The sequence below is a fragment of the Callorhinus ursinus genome, unplaced genomic scaffold (assembly GCF_003265705.2).
Source record: "Callorhinus ursinus isolate GAN/ISIS: 27379988/994484 unplaced genomic scaffold, GSC_fseal_2.0 scaffold32, whole genome shotgun sequence".
NCBI lineage: Eukaryota > Metazoa > Chordata > Mammalia > Carnivora > Otariidae > Callorhinus > Callorhinus ursinus.
In genome coordinates this window covers 8,062,746-8,083,999 of record NW_027397094.1, presented here as the reverse complement: position 1 = coordinate 8,083,999, position 21,254 = coordinate 8,062,746, and the positions used below count along the sequence as shown (strand labels likewise).

At 42.3% G+C, this 21,254-nt stretch overlaps 1 protein-coding gene across 1 annotated transcript in view; it reads right to left on the bottom strand.

The window, feature by feature from the left end:
• The window catches only part of FAS (Fas cell surface death receptor), a 36,459-nt gene that overhangs the window by 6,138 nt on the left and 9,067 nt on the right, over window positions 1-21,254 (bottom strand). The window contains exons 2-8 of the mRNA XM_025851013.2: window positions 17,898-18,063; window positions 6,622-6,759; window positions 5,338-5,446; window positions 2,459-2,517; window positions 2,239-2,304; window positions 1,034-1,095; window positions 584-608 (exon numbers count right to left, since the gene is read on the bottom strand). Of these exons, the coding sequence (XP_025706798.1) occupies window positions 584-608; window positions 1,034-1,095; window positions 2,239-2,304; window positions 2,459-2,517; window positions 5,338-5,446; window positions 6,622-6,759; window positions 17,898-18,063 (625 nt within the window). The remainder of the gene's footprint in view (window positions 1-583; window positions 609-1,033; window positions 1,096-2,238; window positions 2,305-2,458; window positions 2,518-5,337; window positions 5,447-6,621; window positions 6,760-17,897; window positions 18,064-21,254) is intronic.

The window sequence follows — 21,254 nt, the reverse complement described above, 5'->3', positions numbered from 1 at the left end:
CAACCCCTCCTGGATCCCCAGTAATTTGCTCTATGACATGGGCAAGATATATGACATCTCTCTATCTTCTTTTCTTGGCTATAAAATAAGAGGGTTGGAAAAGATCACCTCTAATGTTCTTTTATGGATCTGATGATCAGTTACCCACAAACCTAAAAGGAAGGCAAAGACTTTATGATTTTCTCTCTGACTCACAGGTAGAGAGAAGCAGAACTGAATAGAATCGTGGAATACACCAGAACCAGGAATACACCAGGAATAACCAAGTCTACAATTCAGTTTATTTAGTCCCTAAATCAACTTAAGCAGGAATTCTATAAGACACCTGTTTGTGAAGGAAAATGCTCTTAAGCCTCAGAATATGGCATTTTATTGGTCCCCAACTTATTTTTAACTATGAGTATTAGTTATGCAGTCAAACACACTGTCTGATAAACCCTTGATGGTGAGCAGAATGAACTCTAACCTCGAGGAAGAGACCCCACAATATGTCACTGAAATTAGCAATATTGTTTTACTCTGAAATCGGCCCGTTAACTCCCCAGGAAGCCATCTCCGTGAAATACAGTGATAGAAGGCTTACCTGCATAATTTATTGGCATCATTTCCTGGGGGAGACAAAAAATGGAGGGAAGGAGCAAGATAAATAAACATCTATTTATAATATTCTAAATGTAATTGTCTAATTCTTCCTTAATACTGAAGGGAGTATAATCAGTAGCTTGATGTATAAGATTAGCTAGATGATGTGATTCAGGATTCTCTTTCCACTCAAATTTTTATTCTGCCAAGTTCCAGCCTTGCTGGAATACTAAATTAGCACTCTCGTATTCTTTGTGGATTAATTCTCAGGCTATTTGTGTAGGAGCTTTCTATAAACTGGGCACCAAATCTTCGTCCGTTCTTGATGCCCCTCTAATCCATGCACACGCACTCGCAATAAATGTTTGTTTTAAAACAAGGAGCAAATAAAACACTGAATTGCTACTTTCTCCATTTTCTTAAGAAAGCGGATGCATGTTTCAACACCTACAGTTGTTGAGGCTATGAATCCAGGGTCTTCATTCTTTTTATTCCTGCGCCGTCTTAACTTCCCTGGAAGAGCAAAGACATTTCTGTCAGACTCAGGTCTCAGCCTTGTAGGAAGCCTGTGAGAACTACGAGAAGTGGGAGAAGGAAGGAGAAATTCACTGAAACTTAAAGTGACCAACACCCCAAGAGGCAGCATTGTCCCGATTTTGGAAACCCCACCCCGTGAGGTCAAATGTTCTAGAGATATGTCACATTTTAATTGGCCATCCCATGATCACACACTGGCCTAGCCTGAAGCTGGCTTTTGACTCACCATATGTCCACCACGACTCCCTGTCACCAGAATGGAATTGGGGGGCATGCCTGTGGCAGGACTCAGAAGCCACAGGATATGGGAAGTTGGCATTCAAGGCCCAGAAATTCAAGTACATATGCTCACAAATCCCTACAGTATACACTCAGTGCGTGTACGCCTTGAAGTCAGGATAAATGAAAGAAAGGACACGTCTCCAAGCACGATGATCGTGTTTAAGCACTGAGTGTGCATCTTTAGCCTCTAAAAGCAAGGCGACCTCTTATCTTCACCTGATCTGGAGAAGCAGTGATGGGTTCCAACGGAAGAGGAAAAACTGGATGCCTCCAAGTTTTTCTATGGTCATCATGATTATGCCCAATTTGGGCTTACCTGTTGACTTTGCTAAGTAACCCTAGCATAAGTTCTATTGCCACAGTATTTTAAGTTAAGATGGAGAAATAATAGTAAAAACACAAAAACCATGGAGTCTGAACAAGGGAGAGGAGGCACAAAGAGGACAAACTTATAAAGTGTTCCCCACACTCTTTCCCAGGAAGATCCTTTCTTCTCGTGTTCTTTATGGGGCCATCTCAATGAGCAGTCAAAGATTCCTTCTGCTTCTGACCCACTCAGCTGCTGCCGGGGTGAAAACCTACCCTTGTTCATACGGAGGATGGGAATATCCATTCTGAGCTTTAGAATGACTCCTCAAAAACAGTAGCCGAGGGATGATATCATCTAGTTCTTATCAGCTCTCAGGGGTGCATTCAGCAGCGGGAATTTAACAATATAACAGAGCCACCTACCTGGCAGGAGCTTTCTTATGGGTAGGAGACAGAGGGGAATTCTTGTGAATAACTACTTTCCAAGTTATTTCAATCAGCAGTGGTTTGAACAAAGTAAGAACTTACACCAAAATAGTGCCAATACTACAACCGGGATTAGGACCAAAAACCACAGAAATTTGAAGCTGGATCCTGTAGGTAGAAACATTGAACACGGAATGTGAAAACAAGCAGTCTTTAAGAGTGAACAGAGTACTCTCAAAGAATCAAAAGAGATTGGCTTTTCTTCATATTTTACAGTAGGGGTGAGAGAAAGGAGGATATAATCATAAAAAGAAATAATAACCTTTTCTACATTTGGTGTTGCTGGTTGGTGTGCAATTCTCAAGGATTCCATGTTCACACCTAAAAAAAAAAACCCAAAAAACAAAAACTAACAGGGGCCACTGGGTGGCTCAGTCATTTAAGCCATTCAACTCTTGATTTCGGCTCAGGTCATGATCTCAGGGTCGTGAGATCAAGTCCTGCATTGGGTTTCCGCGCTCAGTGTGGAGTCTGCTTGGGATTCTCTCTCCCTCTGCCCCTGCCCCTTACCCCACCACTTGCATGCATGAGTGTGTGTGTGTGTGTGTGTCTCAAAATAAATAAATGAAATCTTAAAAAAAAATACAGAGGAAATTCAAAAAGCCTGGTGGACTGACTCCTTGATCATCTACAATGACACACTCTAAATCCAGTGCTATTTTATTCATCTTTGCATCTCCAGGAAACATCATCCCTCAAATATTGCTAGAATAGGCATCTAAAGCTGGTACAAATTCATAACATAATTTGGATGTTTGGATGAGAAATATCCTAAAGAGTAACTATGTTCATTATAAAATATCAAGAGTTGGGGCGCCTGGGTGGCTCAGTCGGTTAAGCGTCTGCCTTCGGCTCAGGTCATGATTCCAGAGTCCTGGGATTGAGTCCTGCATCGGGCTCCCTGCTCAGCACAGACTCTGCTTGTCCGTCTCCCTCAGCCCCTCCCCACCCACCCCTGCTTGTGCTTTCTCTCTCTCACTCTCAAATAAATAAATAAAATCTTTTTTAAAAATGCCGAGAATTAAAGGAAAGTAGTAAAATACTGACAAATAGGAAAAAGGATGAAAGAGACAAAGATTTAAAATTGGTAGTAAGCTGTGCTCTCAAAATCATAAACTGCCAAAAGCTGTTTCAAAACAGTCCCACTGAACAGTAAAATGACTGGATAACAGCCCCTGCCCATGCTACTGCTTAGAAAGCTACCCAGCCAGCCCTCAGAGGCTTCCCCTCTCAGCATCAAGTGGTGATCACGAAACTCAAGAGGAAAATCCTTGGGATTTCCTCCGGACCGTCAGATTGTTAGATTGTCTGAATGATAGCCTGGTTCAGCCCATTCCCTAACTCTGTGAGCTTGGGTATGTCACTTAACCACCATGAGCCTGTTTTCTCATCAATAACAATGAGATTACATTACAATAACAAGGAGGGTTATGGTGAAAAGAAAATTAAATTGAGTTTAGGAGGTATTTAGAACTATTATTACAGTGGACCTTTGAACGATGTGGGGGTTGGGGCACTGACCCCCCCCCCCACCGCATAGTTGAAAATCCTCATATAACTTTTGACGCCCTCAAAACTTAACTACGAATAGCCTACTGTTGACCAGAAGTCTTATGATAACATCAATGGTCGATTAACACGTTTTGTATATTACATGCATTCTATACCGTATTCTTTCAACGAACTAAGCTAAAGAAAAGAAAATGTTACTTCAAAATCAAGAGAAAGGGGCACCTGGGTGGCTCAGTCAGTTAAGCATCTGACTCTTGATTTCGGCTTAGGTCATGGTCTCAGGGTCGGGAGATCGAGCCCTATGTCAAGCTCTGTGCTGTGCGTGGAGCCTGCTTGGGATTCTCTCTCCCTTTCCCTCTGCCCCTAGCTCCCCACCCTGCTCATGCTCTCTCTCTCTCTCTCTTCAAAAAAAAAAAAAGTCAAGTCATAAGGAAGAGAAAATACATTTACAGTGCTGTACTGTACTTATTGAAAGAAACCCACATATAAGTGGACCCTCACAGTTCAAACCCATGTTGTTGATGGGCCAATGCATTATTATTATTATTATTAATATTATTATTATTATTATTATTTCAGCACGTTAGTCCCTCCCCTGTAGTCCCTACTTATGCCATCACGAGGCACTCTCAGCCATGGGGGGGGGGGCTAGAAGGGAAAGACTAGGTTAAGTGCACGTAATTTTAAATTTCTAGTCAATAAGAGACATAAGGCATTGTGTCCCTACTTCTCAAGTCAACTAGGTGAACTCCCAAACATTTCCCAAGGTGAAATACAAGTTTAAGGAGAGGCACATGAATATAATCCTAAATGTTTATATTGGTACCACCCAAAATCTTACGGAGCAAAAGCTACTTTATAACACATATCGCCCAGTCTACACTTCACTGAAATGAGGCTGATAGGAGATGTGAATACTGTTTGCATCCCATGAGTGAGGGAATGGATGCTCGGAGAGGTTCAGTGACCTGCTCAAAATCACCCAATCAATCAGAAGAAAAGTGAGATGCACAATCAGGTTTTCTAACTTTGGGCCCAAACCAAGCTCTTCTGCATGAAAGACAAGGTCCTTCCTGATCTGGCACTGGTCCCTTCTCCCTGCACTCTGGCCGGGTACTCTGCTCTCTGGAATGGCCGTCTGTATTTCTGCCGATGCTATCCCCCTGCCTGAGATGTCCTGTCCATGTGTGCACACCTGGGGATGTTCTTTCCTTCCTCTCTCAAGACTCCCGTCATGTGTCCTATCTTCACCCGCCCCCTCAGGCAAAGCTGGAAGGTTCTCCGTAGAAGTCCTAGCAGCCTGAGCACATGTCTCTTCTGGTGCTTGACCCCGTAACCATTGCTTGCCTTGACTCTCTCTGCCTCTCGCCTGAGACCTTTGATGCCAGGAATGTGGCTTGCCTGTAACACTTGTTAGCATAAGCAGCATGCACAGTACAAGCACATAGGAGGTATTCAATAAACGTTTGGAGACTGGACGTTTGAATGAACGAACGGTTATCTAGTGGCTTAGAGGCAAAGCAAGACTAGAACCCAAATTCTTGACTCTCAGCCAGTGTTGCTTCCCTCTAGGAAGACAGTCTGTCCAGGTATATTTAGCATCTTGATCAAAGAAAGATGAAAACTTACGTGGTGCACGGGGTACAATGTCCGCATTCAGAGATGTTACAAAAAAAGTTTGGTATACATCTGCACTTGGTATTGTGGGTCCGGGTACAGTTTCTCTCCACTTCAAAGCCTAGAAAGCCAGTTTGCAGACTATTAATTACAGCATGGGCTGTAAGAGGTTTTGAGATCTAGAGCTTAAATCAGCACACGTTTTGCAACATGGGTAGCGTTTACGAGCAAAACAGGCGACCCCAGCAGAGTTTTAAGTGGACAGACAGTCCAGCAGCCAACACAGCCCCACTTTTGCTTTAAAGAGTTCCCCTGTTCCTCTAGAGCCTGGCTGCTTAGGACGTGGCTTGTGGACCAACAGCGTTGGCCTCAGTCAGAAGCCTGTTAGAAATGCAGAATATCAGGGGTGCCTCGGTGAAGCGTCTGACTTCAGCTGGGGTCGTGATCTCATGGTTTTGGGATCGAGCCCTGCATTGGCCTCCCTGCTCAGCAGGGAGTCTGCTTTTCTTTCTCCCTCTGCCCCCTGCCCCTTGCTCATGCTTGCTCTCTCTGTCAAATAAATGAATAAAATCTTTAAAAAAAAAAAAAGAAATGCAGAATATCAGGCCCAACTCCGGACTTAGACCGATGCCAAAGCCCTCACTTAGAGATTCTGATTTAATTGCTCTGAGGTGGGAACTAAATGTTGACATTTTCAACACGCCCTGTGCGATCCTAATGGACAATTGAGAAACATTCCTTTAGAGCCTGAATGGGGACAAGAAAAGTTTTATGTCCAGGCATTTCTTGATATCAAATGAAACTGGGAATATTTCTGTTACATTTGAATCTGGGCTCTCATGATATATTGGGACGTTCATAAAAATTCAGGTCCCCAGTTGGAATTATCAGGACAAAATTGATCTCTGGAGGGAGACGGGGAGCATCCCACCCACCACCTCTTGGATTCCTCTGTCCTTGTATCAGAAGGCTTCTGAGCTCTTGCTGGCTATAACAAGAGCATCAATCAAGGCAAGAAAAAAAAAATCTCTGCCAATTTTGATGGCAGCTGATGAACCTGTTCACCAGGTTCATATTTAGTCATCTTGGGAGAAATGCCTAGATTTGACCCACAAATGTCTAGACCGGTGATTAGCTCGGTACCTGGTCCTGCTTCACACCAGCCAGCTCCATCTTGTCCTTTGCTCTATGACACATAGCACCAGAGTAGGTCCCAATTTCAAATTGTATATGTATTATGCTCCAAATCGTGGAGTACCATGATTGGTCTTTCTGATTGCTTTTTAAGGCACTTACCGAGCTGTCTATCACAAATTCCACATCTTCTGCATTTATAAGAAAAATGCTCTTGGTCTGTGTACTCCTTCCCTTCCTGGCAGGGCACACATTCTGATTCACCCTCCTCAGATTTGCAGTCACCCACTTTCCGTGTGCCTGCCCGAGAGAAAAATGCAGCAAGCGTTGGAACACAAGGAATGCAAGGGACATGCAACTGTGTGGGAGATATGCACGGATGACAAAGAAATGGGAGTCAGGACTGTCAGACTAATGATACATAAATACAACGGGAAAGAAGGTTATTGTAAAAATCCTGTCACCAGGCAGAAAGTCTCCCAAGACAAAAGCTCAAAGAGTGTCTCAAAAATATGCCTGGAGACATAGGATGATTAGCAATAGGAGTATATATATATTTTTTCAAAGGTTAGAACGACCTGGAAGAAATGCCTCTAGCAACTTTCTTTGCAAGGGAGGGCAGAGGTTCGTATTCATTCCTCTTTCTATTCCTTTGCCATTAAGGGTGCGTTTTCATGGGAAGGCACGAACATATTAATGACAACATTTATTATCAGGTGGGTTATCTTCATTCACATGATTGTAAATAATATTCGTATTCGCTTCACTTGTCAAATAAGGTGAGTCCCTGTATTGGTGTTCGTAAGCAGTTGACAACAATGCTTTCTCTTGAAAATTCATTTATTTAACAAGTGTTTATTAAATGCCTATTGTATGTCAGGCACTTTCTAGGAGCCAGAGATCCTGCAGGAAGGAAGACAAAGCCTAGGTCTGCAAGGGCTTCACGTTTCCAGGGAAGAAGCAGGTCATGCCCAGATCAATGTCTGATGTCAAGTGGTGCTAAGTGCCTTGGGGAAGAGGAAAGCCTGGCTGGTGGTTTTCATTATTCATGGTGTAACTAATTAAAAAAAGAATAGGCTGAGTCTAATCTGCCTCACACATGTGTGCGGCAAAAATAACGTATGCTCTTTCCTGGGTACATGACTTTCTTAACAACTGCTAGCATTCTTTCTGAGAACACATAATACTACATAACCAAATGATGAACCTGAAACAGGTATGATACTGTAGTCCACAAAGAAGACAATAGTGGGTCAGGAGCACAAAGTGAGTTGTGAAAACCCAGAACTAAATTCAAATATGGAGCATCATCGAGCATCGGGGCTGTACAACATCGTAGCAGTGTTTAAGAACACCGAGCCAAAGTACAATTTTGTTGGCCTGCCAGGCGTATTATAATGATTTCTACACGAATTGGCCCCTCTAACGAATTACCTTGCAGAATAAGCCTAGCGCAATGCCTACGGCATGACAGTTAGCACAGGGCTATCTCTCTTCCAACGTACACAACCTCAATTTATCAAAATATTTATCAAAATATGTGGTTGTTTTCTTTTCTTTTTTAATTAATTTTTTTTTTTAATTTAAAGAGAGAGTGGCGGGGGAGAGGCAGGGAGAGAGAGAGAATCTCAAGAGGACTCTCTGCTGAGCGTGGAGCCCGAGGCGGGGCTCGATCCCACAACCCTGAGATCATGACCTGAGCCGAAATCTCAAGTTGCCGCTTAACCGACTGAGCTGCCCAGACGTCCCTGAGTGGTTGTTTTCCTGAAAATAAAATTTTACAATACATTTGTTTCTGAGTGTAATAGTACACATGCTCAATGTGGAAAATTTGGAAAAGTTCGGGAAGTATAAAAAGCACCTGTATGTCAACCAGGCTGAGAAAGTCACGGTTATTGTTTTGGCACATTCCTATGCGTGTACGCCCATGCATACATGTGAGCATATGTGCATGTAATATGCATGTGTGTGCGTGTGTACTGTATGTGGTGTACCACAGAATCCTTCTGATTAGATAAGGTGATGTGACGAGGCCTTTTTGATGCATTAATCAAAAATGTCATTTCACGTAGGCCATCATTGAAAAACAATACTGTAAGTATTTTAATTTACGAAGTATAACTGTGTAATTATTGGCCAGTCTTGTGGTGTAGGAAAAAGTAATAAAAATTCCAGATTCTTCCTCATGTAGGTGACATTCAAAATGCCTCCCTTCCTGTTTTTCTTTCTCTTCCTCCCTCCCTGCTCCCTTCCCTCTCACTCTCCTCCCTTCTTTCCTTTCTTCCTTTCTTTTTGATGGAAACAAACCCTTACAGATACCAATAATTTGTATGACAGGCTTTCAAGGGTTTTGTGTTTTTTTTCCATTTATTTTGACCTCATCCCATTCAGCAACAATTCTTTTAGCAGCTCACCTGGACTGAAATCCTCCAAGCATTCAAACGAGTTTTTGTAGAAGTAAAATCTGTCTTTTTCTCTGTATTTGTAACAGCATTGGCTTATATACTAGTTAATTAAATTACATGTTAATATCACACCACCAATGAGCATAAAGACTCAGAAGCAATGTGAATAGTGATAAGCCTACAATTCAACAAGAGAGAATAGGGGCAGAAAGAGGAATAGCGTGTGTTGGACACCGCCCAGGATTCTTAGAGATGGAACAGAGAGAGTCAGTGAATCCAGCAGGCAGAGCAGTTAGAAATCCCTTCGTGCGGGTGGGGCACCTGGGGTGGCTCAGGCGATTAATCATCGGACTCTTGGTTCTGGCTCAGGTCATGATCTCAGGGTTGTAAGATCGAGCCCTGCACTGGGCTCCTCAGCACGGAGCCTGCTTGAAATTCTCTCCCTCCCCCCACCCCCCAACCCCCATTCTCTCTCTCAAAAAAAATAAAATTCCTTCAGGGAATTTATACATTGAGGCTTATGTCAGAAATACATGAGAAAACATGATAGAACTGATGGAGACATTCAACTTTTGCACACTCCAAAATGTACTTCATCAATCCCACATCACTGAGTATCACAATGGAGCGTCATGCATACAATATTTTCCTTTGACTATTTTTAAAGACATCCTCCCCATAAATTTATTACTACATCAATAGGCATGAACATTTTCAAGTTTTTGACCCACATATCCAAATTTCTTTCTTAAACGGTTGTAACAATTTACCTTCCAATTATGCTTAATGAGAGTTCTTATCTCATAAGCAAACCCAGGGTTGAAAGCACTTCTTCAGTGAAAATAAAACAAAGCAAAGAGAAAAGGGAAAAGCAAACAGACAAAAATCTTTGACAGTTTGAAGGGCAAAGCATATTCTCTTTGTTTGAATTTGCATTTTAAGTTTTACAAATATGAGGAAGGACCTTAAGTCCTCGGGCAAATAGATGATGTTTGGCAAGTTATTAAAAGGCCAGGAAGCCATTCTCTCGTTCCTTTTGGAGAAGAGTAAATGTAAATAGGCTTAAGTATAAATGGTTTGGATTATAAGGGAGATTTTCCATGAGGGTTATTCAAAACTGCAGGAGCAGGCCAAGGGAGACTGGACCTAAGCCTGTTTAGCTGCTTGAGTGCTGGAAGCCTGGGATGCTCACCACAAAACCTACTATGTACAGTCCTTTATGGTTCTATTCATCTACAGCTGCACCCCACGTGCTTTTCCACTTTATCTTCCTCTCGTACTTCACAAGGCAGCTCAGAGGGAGTCACATCTGTATGAGATGGTAAGTCAGCTCTACTCCATGTTGAAAAAAAAGGTTTGCACCACTGCCTTTTGCGAAGATTCTAATTTGCCAGTGTTTGAAGGATTTCCGATCTGAAGTTGGTTTGCATTTCAAGATACTGGTGTTAAAAATTGGTTGAGTTTTGTCCATTGCTTTTCTAGCTCATCTAGTTTCAGCTGCAAAAATGCAAATGTATTTTGCAGGCCTCAGAGACCTTCTGACTGAAGGGAATTGTTAGACACATCTCTTAAGGGGCTGGGGGGGAGGTCTCTCGCTTTCAGAGCTCCATGGTTATGCAGATACATTTTAATCAGTTCTGATGGAGGTGGAGCATGATAGCGGAGGAGTAGGAGACCTGGATTTCGTCTGGTCTCAGGAATTCAGCTGAATGGGGATCAAACCATTCTGAACACCTACGAACTCAACAGGAGATCGAACAGGAGAGTAGCAACAACTCTCTGAACAGAGAAGCGACCACTTTCTGGAAGGTAGGACGTGCGGAGAAGTGAATCCGAGGCGATATTCGGGAGGATAGACGGCGGGGGAGGGGGCCTCCGTCGGCCGCTTCTGGCAAGTGCTAGAGCCGCGGAGCACAAAATCGGACCTTTTAGAAGTCGGCTCCGCGGAGGGACGTCGCTCCAGTGGCTAAGCGGGGGGTGGAACCCTCGCAGGACAGTGTGGTCTCAGGACCCTCGGGGTCACAGAAAGACTGGGGGTGCCTGTGTGCGGCAGAGCTCCCAGGTATCAGAGCGGGGAAGCCAGCTGCAGAGACGGAGCCGAGGCGCGGGCTCTCAGCTCGGGGTGGCCATAAACTGTGATCCGCGGCCCAGTCGGGCCACTGCTCCTCCAGCAGGGACCCAACAGGCGGCAGAGCCGGGGAGACTCCCCTTCCTCCCCCGGGAGGAGCGGCGCGGGAGCGCACCGCAGGGATCTGCTGGGTTTGGAGACTCTGCACGGGGTCGGGTGCCAGAGAGAGAAACGCTCGGTCACAGGCCGGGTGAGCGCGGAGTGCGGCCGGAGACCGGGGACACGGGAGTGACTGCTTTTCTCTGGGGGTGCACTGAGGAGCGGGCCCCGAGTTCTCGGCTCCTCCGGGTGGAGATTGGGAGGCCACCATTTTCACCCTGGTCCTCCAAAGCTGTGCTGAGAGCTTGCAGGGAACAAAAGCTCCCGAGAGAAAACCCCAGCAGCTTGCTTAGCCCTGAGCGACAAGGGCGGGGCAATTCCGCCTCCGGCAAAGACATTTGGGAACCACGGCAACAGGCCCCTCCCCCAAAAGATCAGCAGGAACAGCCAATGAGCCAAGACCAAGTTTACCGATCAAGGAGAAGGGGAGAACTCCAGCGCTAGGGGAATACTGCACAGAGAATTCATGGCTTTTTTACCATGATTCATTAGTCTTTCAAAGTTAATTTTTTTAACTGTTTTTTTTTTGAATTTTTCTTTTTCCCTTTTTCAACCAACATCTTATCAATTCCTTTTAAAAAAATTTTTTTTATTTTTCATTTTTAGAGTCATATTCTATCCCTTCATAGTAGTTACCCTTATTTTTGGCATATATATATATATATGTTCTTCTCTCTTTAAAATTTTGAGATACAGTTTCTTCTAACAGATCAAAATATACCCTCAATCTCTAGTGTATGGCTTTGTTCTAGTCTCCTGCCTGATCACATTCTCTCCCCTTTCTTTTTCATTCATTCTTTCTTTTTTTTTAATCCTCTTCTTTCTTTTTTCAAGCACCTTATCAATTCAATTTTTAAAATTTTTTTTATAATTTTCATCTTTACATTCATATTTCATCCCTTCATTGTATCAACCCTTATTTTGTACATATATAAGTCTTTCTTTCTTTAAAATTTTAGGAGGCACTTTCTTCTAACAGACCAAAAGACACCCAAAATCTAGTGTGTGGCACTGATCTATGCACTAGCCTGACCATATTTGATCATATTCTGGTTTTTTTTGTTGTTTTGTTTGTTTTTATCTTCTCTTTTTCTTTCTTTTTTTTTTCTCTTTCTATTTCTTTCTTTCCCTTTCATTTCCCCTGGTTTTAGGTCTTTTCTGATCTGTTTAGAGTATATTTTCTGGGGACATTGTTAACCTGTTAGTATTTTGTTCTCTCACTCATCTATTCTCTTCTGGACAAAATGACAAGACGAAAAAAATCACCTCAGCAAAAAGAACAAGAGGTAGTACCGTCAGCCAGAAACCTACTCAATACGGATATTAGTACGATGTCAGACCTAGAGTTCAGAATCATGATTTTAAAGATACTAGCTGGGCTTGAAAAAAGCATGGAAGTTATTAGAGAAACCCTTTCTGGGGAAATAAAAGAACTAAAATCTAACCAAGTTGAAATCCAAAAGACTATTAATGAGGTGCAATCAAAAATGGGGGCACTAAAAGCTAGCATAAATGAGGCAGAAGAGAGAATTAGCGATATAGAAGACCAAATGATGGAAAATAAAGAGGCTGAGAAAAAGATAAACAACTACAGGTTCACGAGGGCAGAATTCGAGACATAAGCGATACGATAAGACGAAACAACATTAGAATAGTTGGGATCCCAGAAGAAGAAAGAGAGAGAGGGGCAGAAGGTATATTGGGACAAATTATAGCAGATAACTTCCCTAATGTGAGGAAGGAAACAGGCATCAAAATCCAGGAGGCACAGAGAACCCCTCTCAAAATCAACAATAATAGGTCAACACCCCGACATCTAATAGTAAAACTTACGAGTCTCAGAGACAAAGAGAAAATCCTGAAAGCAGCTCGGGAGAAGAGATATGTAACCTACAATGGTAGAAATATTAGATTGGCAACAGACCTATCCACAGACACCTGGCAGGCCAGAAAGGACTGGCAGGATATCTTCAGAGCACTACACGAGAAAAATATGCAGCCAAGAATACTATATCCAGCTAGGCTGTCATTGAAAATAGAAGGAGAGATAAAAAGCTTCCAGAACAAACAAAAACTAAAGGAATTTGCAAACACGAAACCAACCCTACAAGAAATATTGAGAGGGGTCCTCTAAGCAAAGAGAGAGCCAAAAAGCAGCATAGACCCGAAAGGAACAGAGACAATATACAGTCACAGTCACCTTACAGGCAATACAATGGCACTAAATGCATACCTTTCAATAGTTACCCTGAATGTAAATGGGCTCAATGCCCCAATCAAAAGACACAGGCTATCAGATTGGATTAAAAAACAAGTCCTGTCGATATGCTGTCTGCAAGAGACTCATTTTAGACCCAAAGGCACCCCCACATTGAAAGTGACGGAGTGGAAAACAATTTACCATGCTAATGGACACCAAAAGAAAGCTGGGGTGGCAATCCTTATATCAGATAAATTAGATATTAAACCAAAGACCGTAATAAGAGATGAAGAAGGACACTATATCCTACTTAAAGGGTCTATCCAAAAAGAAGATCTAACAATTGTAAATGTCTATGCCCCTAACATGGGAGCAGCCAATTATATAAGGCAATTAATAACAAAAGCAAAGAAACACATCGACAACAATACAATAATAGTGGGGGACTTTAACACCCCCCTGCTGAAATGGGCAGATCATCTAAGCAAAAGATCAACAAGGAAATAAAGACTTTAAATGACACACTGCACCAAATGGACTTCACAGACATATTCAGAACATTCCATCCCAAAGCAACGGAATACACATTCTTCTCTAGTCCCCATGGAACATTCTCCAGAATTGATCACATCCTAGGTCACAAATCAGGTCTCAACTGGTAGCAAAAGATTGGGATCATTCCCTGCATATTTTCAGACCACAATGCTTTGAAGCTAGAACTGAATCACAAGAGGAAAGTCGGAAAGAACTCAAATACATGGAGGCTAAAGAGCATCCTACTAAAGAATGAATGGGTCAACCAGGAAATTAAAGAAGAATTAAAAAAAAATTCATGGAAACCAATGAAAATGAAAACACAACTGTTCAAAATCTTTGGGATGCAGCAAAGGCAGTCCTGAGAGGAAAATATATAGCAATACAAGCCGTTCTCAAGAAACAAGAAAGGTCTCAAATAACAACCTAACCCTACACCTAAAGGAGCTGGAGAAAGAACGGCAAATAAAGCCTAAACCCAGAAGGAGAAGAGAAATAATAAAGATCAGAGCAGAAATCAATGGACTAGAAACCAAAAGAACAGTAGAACAGATCAACGAAACTAGGAGCTGGTTCTTTGAAAGAATTAACAAGATTGATAAAGCCCTGGCCAGACTTATCAAAAAGAAAAGAGAAATGACCCAAATCAACAAAATCATGAATGAAAGAGGAGAGATCACAACCAACAGCAAAGAAATACAAACAATTATAAGAACATATTATGAGCAACTCTATGCCAGTAAATTAGATAACCTGGAAGAAATGGACGCCTTCCTAGAGATGTTTCAACTACCAAAATTGAACCAGGAAGAAAAAGAAAACCTGAACAGACCTATAACCACTAAGGAAATTGAAGCAGTCATCAAAAATCTCCCAACAAACAGAAGCCCAGGGCCAGATGGCTTCCCAGGGGAACTCTATCAAGCATTTAAAGAAGAAATAATACCTATTCTCCTGAAACTGTTCCAAAAAATAGAAATGGAAGGAAAACTTCCAAACTCATTTTATGAGGCCACCATTACCTTGATCCCAAAACCAGACAAAGACCCCAACAAAAAGGAGAATTACAGACCAATATCCTTGATGAACATGGATGCAAAAATTCTCACCAAAATACTAGCCAATAGGATCCAACAGTACATTAAAAGGATTATTCACCATGACCGTGTGGGATTTATCCCTGGGCTGCAAGGTTGGTTCAACATCTGCAAATCAATCAACACAATACAATATATTAACAAAAGAAAGAACAGGAATCCTATGATCCTCTCAATAGATGCAGAAAAAGCATTTGACAAAGTACAGCATCCTTGCTTGATCAAAACTCTTCAGAGTATAGGGATAGAGAGTACCTACCTCAATATCATAAAAGCCATCTATGAAAAACCTACAGCGAATATCATTCTCAATGGGGAAAAGCTGAGAGCTTTCCCCCTAAGGTCAGGAACGCAGCAGGGATGTCCACTGTCATCACTGCTATTCAATATAGTATTAGAAGTCCTAGCCACAGAAATAAGACAACAAAAAGAAATCAAAGGCATCCAAATCGGCAAAGAGGAAGTCAAACTCTCACTCTTTGCAGATGATATGATACTGTATGTGGAAAACCCAAAAGACTCCACCCCAGAACTGCTAGAACTCATACAGGAATTCAATAAGGTAGCAGGATATAAAATCAATGCACAGAAATCAGTGGCATTACTATACACCAACAACAAGACAAGAGAGACAAATTAAGGAGTTGATCCCAATTACAACTGCACCCAAAACCATAAGATACCTAGGAATAAATCTAACCAAAGAGGCAAACGATCTGTACTCAGAAAACTATAAAATACTCCTGAAAGAAACTGAGGATGACACAAAGAAATGGAAAAACGTTCCATGCTCATGGATTGGAAGAACACACATTGTGAAGATGTCAAGGCTACCTAGAGCAATCTACACATTCAATGCAATCCCCATCAAAATACCATCCACTTTTTTCAAAGAAATGGAACAAATAATCCTAAAATGTGTATGGAACCAGTAGAGACCCCGAATAGCCAGAGGAATCTTGAAAAAGAAAAGCAAAGCTGGCGGCATCACAATTCCGGACTGCCAGCTCTATTACAAAGCTGTCATCATCAGGATAGTATGGTACTGGCACAAAAACAGACACATAGATCAATGGAACAGAATCGAGAGCCCAGAAATGGACCCTCAACTCTATGGTCAACTCATCTTTGACAAAGCAGGAAAGAATGTCCGATGGCAAAAAGACAGTCTCTTCAACAAATGGTGTTGGGAAAATTGGACAGCCACATGCAGAAGAATGAAACGGGACCATTTCCTTACACCACACACAAAAATAGACTCCAAATGGTTGAAAGACCTAAACATGAGACAGGAGTCCATCAAAATCCTAAAGGAGAACACAGGCAGCAACCTCTTCGACCTCAGCCACAGCAACTTCTTCCTAGAAACATCGTCAAAGGCCAGGGAAGCCAGGGCAAAAATGAACTACTGGGATTTCATCAAGATAAAAAGCTTTTGCACAGCCAAAGAAACAGTCCACAAAACCAAAAGACAACCGACAGAATGGGAGAAAATATTTGCAAATGACATATCAGATAAAGGGCTAGTATCCAAAATCTATAAAGAACTTATCAAACTCAACACCCAAAGAACAAATAATCCAATCAAGAAATGGGCAGAAGACACGAACAGACATTTTTCCAAAAAGACATCCAAATGGCCAACAGACACATGAAAAAGTGCTCCACATCGCTCGGCATCAGGGAAATCCAAATCAAAACCTCAATGAGATACCACCTCACACCAGTCAGAAGGGCTAAAATTAACAAGTCAGGAAACGACAGATGTTGGCGAGGATGTGGAGAAAAGGGAACCCTCCTACACTGTTGGTGGGAATGCAAGCTGGTGTAGCCGCTCTGGCAAACAGTATGGAGGTTCCTCAAACAGTTGAAAATAGAGCTACCATAGGATCCAGCAATTGCACTACTGGGTATCTACCACAAAGATACAAATGTAGGGATCCGAAGGGGTACGTGCACCCCAATGTTTATAGCAGGAATGTCCACAACAGCCAAACTGTGGAAAGAGCCAAGATGTCCATGGACAGATGAATGGATAAAGAAGAGGTGGTATATATACACAATGGAATATTATGCAGCCATCAAAAGGAATGAGATCTTGCCATTTGCAACGACGTGGATGGAACCGGAGGGTGTTATGCTGAGTGAAATAAGTCAATCAGAGAAAGACATGTATCATAGGACCTCACTGATATGAGGAATTCTTAATCTCAGGAAACAAACTGAGGATTGCTGGCGTGGTGGGGGGGTGGGAGGGACGGGGTGGCTGGGTGATAGACATTGGGGAGGGTATGTGCTATGGTGAGCGGTGTGAATTGTGCAAGACTGTTGAATCACAGATCTGTACCCCTGAAACAAATAATGCAATATATGTTAAGAAGAGAAAAGAAGAAGAAGAAGACAGCAAGAGGGGAAGAATGAAGGGGAGTAAATCAGAGGGGTAGATGAACCATGAGATACGATAGACTATCAAAAACTGAGGGTTCTAGAGGGGAGGGGGGTGGGGGGATGGGTTAGCCTGGTGATGGGTATTAAAGAGGGCACATTCTGCGTGGAGCACTGGGTGTTTTGCACAAACAATGAATCATGGAACAGTACATCCAAAACTAATGATGTAATGTCTGGTGATTAACATAAAAATAAAAAAAAAGAACATTAAAAAAAAATCAGTTCTGTTGTGATAAGCTTTAATATCCACAAAGGAGTCTTCTTTGGCTCCTGAAAAATGGAGCTGAAGAGAGAAAGCCTCTCACTTCAGGGGCACATGTCATTTGTAAATTCCGTTTCTTCATCTCTACTACAAGCAGAATAAAGCTGAACTCAACTAGTCTTGGGAAAGTAATTTCCTGCCTGTTTTTCTTCCCAGTAAAGCTATAATGCAGAACCAAGCACTGTAAACTCTTCTCTCCATTATTACTGTATGCTGTTCCTCACCCGGATTGTCAAGCTAATTGCTGGATGTTGATGGAACATACCAGGAGGACATGGCTGACAGCAGAATGTGCTCTCACGTTGTAGGCCTTCCAAGCACCCAGCCTCCCTTATGGTGATGTTCTTGCGCAATCTCAACACCTCGGAGTTGATAGCAGTTGCTTGAGCATTAACACCTCTAGGCCACGGTCCCGCGATAGAGGTAAGTATCTGTTAAAGAAAAGCATGAGGAGAATTGTATTGACTTCCCAACTAGACAACGTGGACCACAGGTGTAAGCTGCCTCAGATGGCCATGTTTGCGGTTGCATAGGCTAAAAGCATGGGGCCCCGTCCTTCTGCTCACGCATCTCCGGAAAAGGAGGATGCTGATTATGTGATAGTCCAAACTACTCCAGAAACAGCATCATGGATGGTAGGAGCCAGGGTTCTGGCCTCAAGAGCGAACCCTGACTCTCATTTACCAGCCTTGTCCCTGGGTGAAGTCACTTAAATTCTCCGAGTCTCTGTTGTTTTATCTATAAAGTGGAAATCAGCTCCTCTTCATGGGTTTGTTGTGACCATTAAATGCACGTAAAGCTCTTAGCGCGATTTCTGGCACATAATAAATAGGTGCCCCATGAATGGTATTATTAATTTATTAATTATTATTATTGTTATCGTCACAATGTTCTAGTGAGGAACAACATAGTCAAGTAGGCAAAACCATGAAATTTCAAAATGACTGCAGTGTGAATCCCAGTTCTGTTGCCAACATGGTGACTTTAGGCAAATTATAGAACCAACTGACCCTCAGTTGCCTGACCTGTAAGTGCCAGTAGCGGTTTCTGTCTTGAAGGGTTATTATGAGGATAAAAAGTGATAATTTCTCCCAAACCTGGTACTTAGCTTATAGCATGTTCTATTTCTTCTCTTTTTATAGGTAGCCGCAGAATAAACAATTTTGGTGAAATCCTGTCTGGTTAACCAAGCATACACTGAATCTCATGGGATTTTCTTCACCTTTGCTCAGAAAAAAAAAAAAAAATAGAACTTCTTTTAGTGGAGAACCAATCTTTAATCTATTTGGGGTTCTTTTCTTCTGTAGGTAAAAGTGATAGCGGTCTAAGTGATATCGTGTCAGAATTATCTCATGAGTTATAGACTAGAATTACTTAGAAAAATGAGCCCTCTAAAATGTATAGAAGCATTTGGGGATGATCTCTGATTGATTCTTTTCTCTGGTTTCCTATTTTTTTGTCTCTCTAACCATAAGTATAAATAGTCTCTCATTTTAGGTGGAATATGTAAATTCTATTGCTAAACATCAAAGAAATCTAAACTATTAGTACTGAGGATTTTTCTTAAGGTCATTGTTCACAGTTTTCACTGCATACGTTATTTTTTTTCTCCTTTATGGTATAGTAATAATACTGGCATCTTCTGAGTCAAGGGAACTAAGTGTTCATCATGTGGAAACCACTACCATAGAAGTCTCTCCCCAGGCCTTCCAGCCCTTCTGCCGTTGTCACCCAAACCTGTATCCTTGTCAGGCCACAGGATATGATGGGACCCCCAAGAAGGGAGGGCTGAGGGAGACGTGGCTGCCCAATTTTCCTCCTGGGACGGATGTCTTTAAAAATGCATCCCTAAAATTCAGCCTTTCAAGAGGGAAAATGACACCAAAGCATCAAGAAAACATCCCACGTAACCAGGGACATGCACCGGCAAAATGTAGAGCTAGTGCTTATCCGAGGTTCCAAACAACTTTCATAGTGTTCTTTCCCTACAGCCAAGAGACAGGTGAACTTACCAGGGGCTATACGCTCTCTCTCTCAATATGAATAATTCTACGTATAGAACACCTGAAACTGGTACCCAGATCAGAGGAATAATGTCTAAATATGCTGGCTTCAGTGTCTCTTCAACCCAACAGACATTTCTTGAGCACCTACTATGTGCCAGGTTCTGAGACTACAAAAGACAAGTAACATTGATTGTAATAGGAAGGGAATATTAAGTTTCTTTGAACGTAAGAACTTTGAACAAAAGGTCTTTATTAGCATCAATCTCTCTTTTCATGGCGACAGTGCCCCACTTCTTACTTTATCTGCAAGGCATTCTCTCATCCTGTTAATATCAGCTCCTCTTCTAGATCAGAGAATAATAGCTAATGCGTAGTAACTGAACTGGGCACGCTAGGAAGTAATAATGTAATGGAAAGCATACCAAAGTGTGAACTACTAAGACCGGAAGGACTTTCAAATGAAAATCCTTCAAATTGTTAGGATCCTCATTCCATAACTATCTTGTTGTTCTATCAGGGATTACGCATACCGGCCAGCTAGCATTCCAGATATTGCCAACATATGAAAACTATAAAAAAAATCTCTCCAGGGGTGCCTGGGTGGCTCATTCGGTTAAGCATCCAACTCTTGGTTTCGACTCAGGTCATGATCTCAGGGTCCTGGGATCAAGTCCCACCTCGGGCTTCACACTCAGCAGGGAGTCTGCTTGAGATTCTCTCTCTCTTTCTCTGCCCCTCCCCACCATGCTGTCTGTCTCTCTCTCTCTCTCTCAAATAAAATAAGTCTTAAAAAAAAAAAAATCTCTCCATAGTTGGAAGAGACCAGTGAGTCCTGTTTGCAACAGATAATGGAAAACTGAACCTAAGCAACCCGACTGAGTAGAAGCAATTCTTTTCTATTGTCAGCCACCCCCACTGCTGTGAAGAGGGGGTTAACAGGGAGATATTACTTCTTCTCCTCTTTCAATTCTGGTGTCTCACTAGAAACTGAAGAAAATGTAACAGGTTTAAACTCAGAAGAGATTGATAGGGATCGAGCAGGCCAAAATTGACCAGTGGAAAAAAGCACAGAAAGTTGACACCCAATCCTCTGTGTGTGTGTGTGTGTGTGTGTGTGTGTGTGGGTGGGTGGGTGCATGCATGTGTATCTCCTATGGCCCCGGGGGGCCCTATCCTCCCTGGTACTCTAATTGCATCCAGGATTCCTGAGACAGTATTATGAGCAGGTCCACAATTTCTGGCTTAGGTGATGAGTGCTCAAGACAGTAGCACATTTTACATTTGAGGATTGTGACACTGATGCTATTTCTGGAAAACTCTGCATCCAGTCGACCTTCTCAGGCTAAGACAAATGTATACTCTCCCTCGTTTTGTTTTAGTTTTGAAGTTTTTCAGAGGGAATCAAAAATCCTCTGTCCAAAACCCAACCAGAATTTGAGGAATTTCCAGAATTTCAGCAGCATGCTGAAAGACAGGAGCATCACTGGCCACAAAGGGCAGACACCAGCACCAAGCTCGTCTCATATCTGACCACGTCCGCTTCTCGGAGCTGAATTTCTGGAAACATTTTTTTACTTAGTTCAGCATCAAAAACTCACTTCAAGTATGAAAAAGAA